Genomic DNA, 1,437 nt, shown 5'->3' with positions numbered 1-1,437 from the left:
AGCTGGTCAGATTTCATAATACCGCCGCATAGGTTCTTGAAGAGCGTCGATTACCCGTTTTGTATCGGGATGAGGTTCAAAATGCGGGTTGAGTCTGAAGATTCCACCGAGAGAAGGTTTGTTACGCTTGACCTTGCAAAATCCTGGAGCCATTTCTCACTCCAAGCTATAAGATATGAACCCGAGCTCCTTCTGATTGGCTATCTCCCAGATGCACTGGGATTATAACTGGAATTGGCGACATGGATCCTCTGAGATGGCCCGGTTCTAAATGGAGATGCCTCCTGGTACGAATCTGGTTTCTCTGCTTGCAAATGGTTGCAACAATCAAACATGAAATGTGATCTTCTATGAACTATATGCATCACGAAGACGGTTTGCTTGTTTCGATTTAACAATATGGGTAAGGTGTTTATGCCGTTTTCAGGTGAAGTGGGATGACACCGAGGCTAACGGGCATCAAAGACGTGTGTCGCCATGGGAGATCGAGCCATCGGGTTCTATCTCTAGTTCAGGCAGCTTTCTAACAATTGGTCCCAAGAGGAGTAGGATTGGTCTTCCCCCATTAAAACCAGACATTCCTTTCCCTGGTATGCTTTTCTCCCCCATCACTCTGGTTTAAACCCTTGTCTTGTCTGATAACTTCTAGGGTTGTGATCTGTTCAGAGGGGATCCAAGCAACGAACTTTGGAGAATCTATAAGATTCCAGAGGGTCTTGCAAGGTCAAGAAATATTTCCGGGTTTCGATTGTATGGCTCTTACTGGCCAGACAAGAAGAGGGTTTCCTCGTAAAGGCCCAGACTTTAGGGAATCTTTCATGTTCCATAAGGTCTTGCCAGGTCAAGAAACAGTTACATCATCTTATCCGAGCGGCCGAGGAGGAGGAGGATGTGGTCAAGTAGTTCCCATGTGGTCTGAGCCATACATCCATGCCATGTCACCAACCTCATCCATGGCCATGTCTCAGCTGCCGAACCATGAAACCGCTGTCTCTGTCTCGGATGTAAGCCACAAGAACTGTACGGACGGTCGTAGCGGAACGGGTGGCACTTGTGAGAGCAGTTGCAGGCTGTTCGGTTTCTCGCTGACGGAGGAAACTCGAGGTGGAGTGGAGAAGGGCAGTAACGTAATTATGGAATGTGGAGAAGGGCAGATTGGGACTGCCATGAAAGGCGGTGGTGTTGTCCTTCCAAGCAGCCATTCTAAGGGACGACGGGATATCTACGCCGTTAGAGACATGCTGCTGGATATCGCTCTCTAGCGTTCCGGGTTTCGCGTTCTGCGTTTGTCAAGGGCTTTATAGATCTGATGGTTAGTATTACGAGTGACTCAGAGAAACACTATAACTCTTGTGTGTTTGTGTCATGTTCCACTAAGATTGCAGCGTTGAAACCGGTCAAAGCCACGTGATCTCTTGGATTTTCTTATTAAGATTA

General features: G+C 47.5%; 1 protein-coding gene across 1 annotated transcript in view; it reads left to right on the top strand.

Moving 5' to 3' along the window:
- LOC104814234 (auxin response factor 3-like) overlaps nt 1–1,437 on the top strand; it is a 4,269-nt gene extending 2,832 nt beyond the window's left edge. Inside the window, exons 8-11 of the mRNA XM_010542169.2 lie at nt 33–116; nt 212–287; nt 428–590; nt 667–1,437. Of these exons, the coding sequence (XP_010540471.1) occupies nt 33–116; nt 212–287; nt 428–590; nt 667–1,262 (919 nt within the window). The 3' untranslated portion in view covers nt 1,263–1,437. The remainder of the gene's footprint in view (nt 1–32; nt 117–211; nt 288–427; nt 591–666) is intronic.

The sequence above is a fragment of the Tarenaya hassleriana genome, unplaced genomic scaffold, assembly GCF_000463585.1.
Source record: "Tarenaya hassleriana unplaced genomic scaffold, ASM46358v1 Cleome21, whole genome shotgun sequence".
Lineage (NCBI taxonomy): Eukaryota > Viridiplantae > Streptophyta > Magnoliopsida > Brassicales > Cleomaceae > Tarenaya > Tarenaya hassleriana.
Note: the sequence above shows the minus strand (reverse complement) of the source record. Positions and strands in the feature narration are given on the sequence as shown.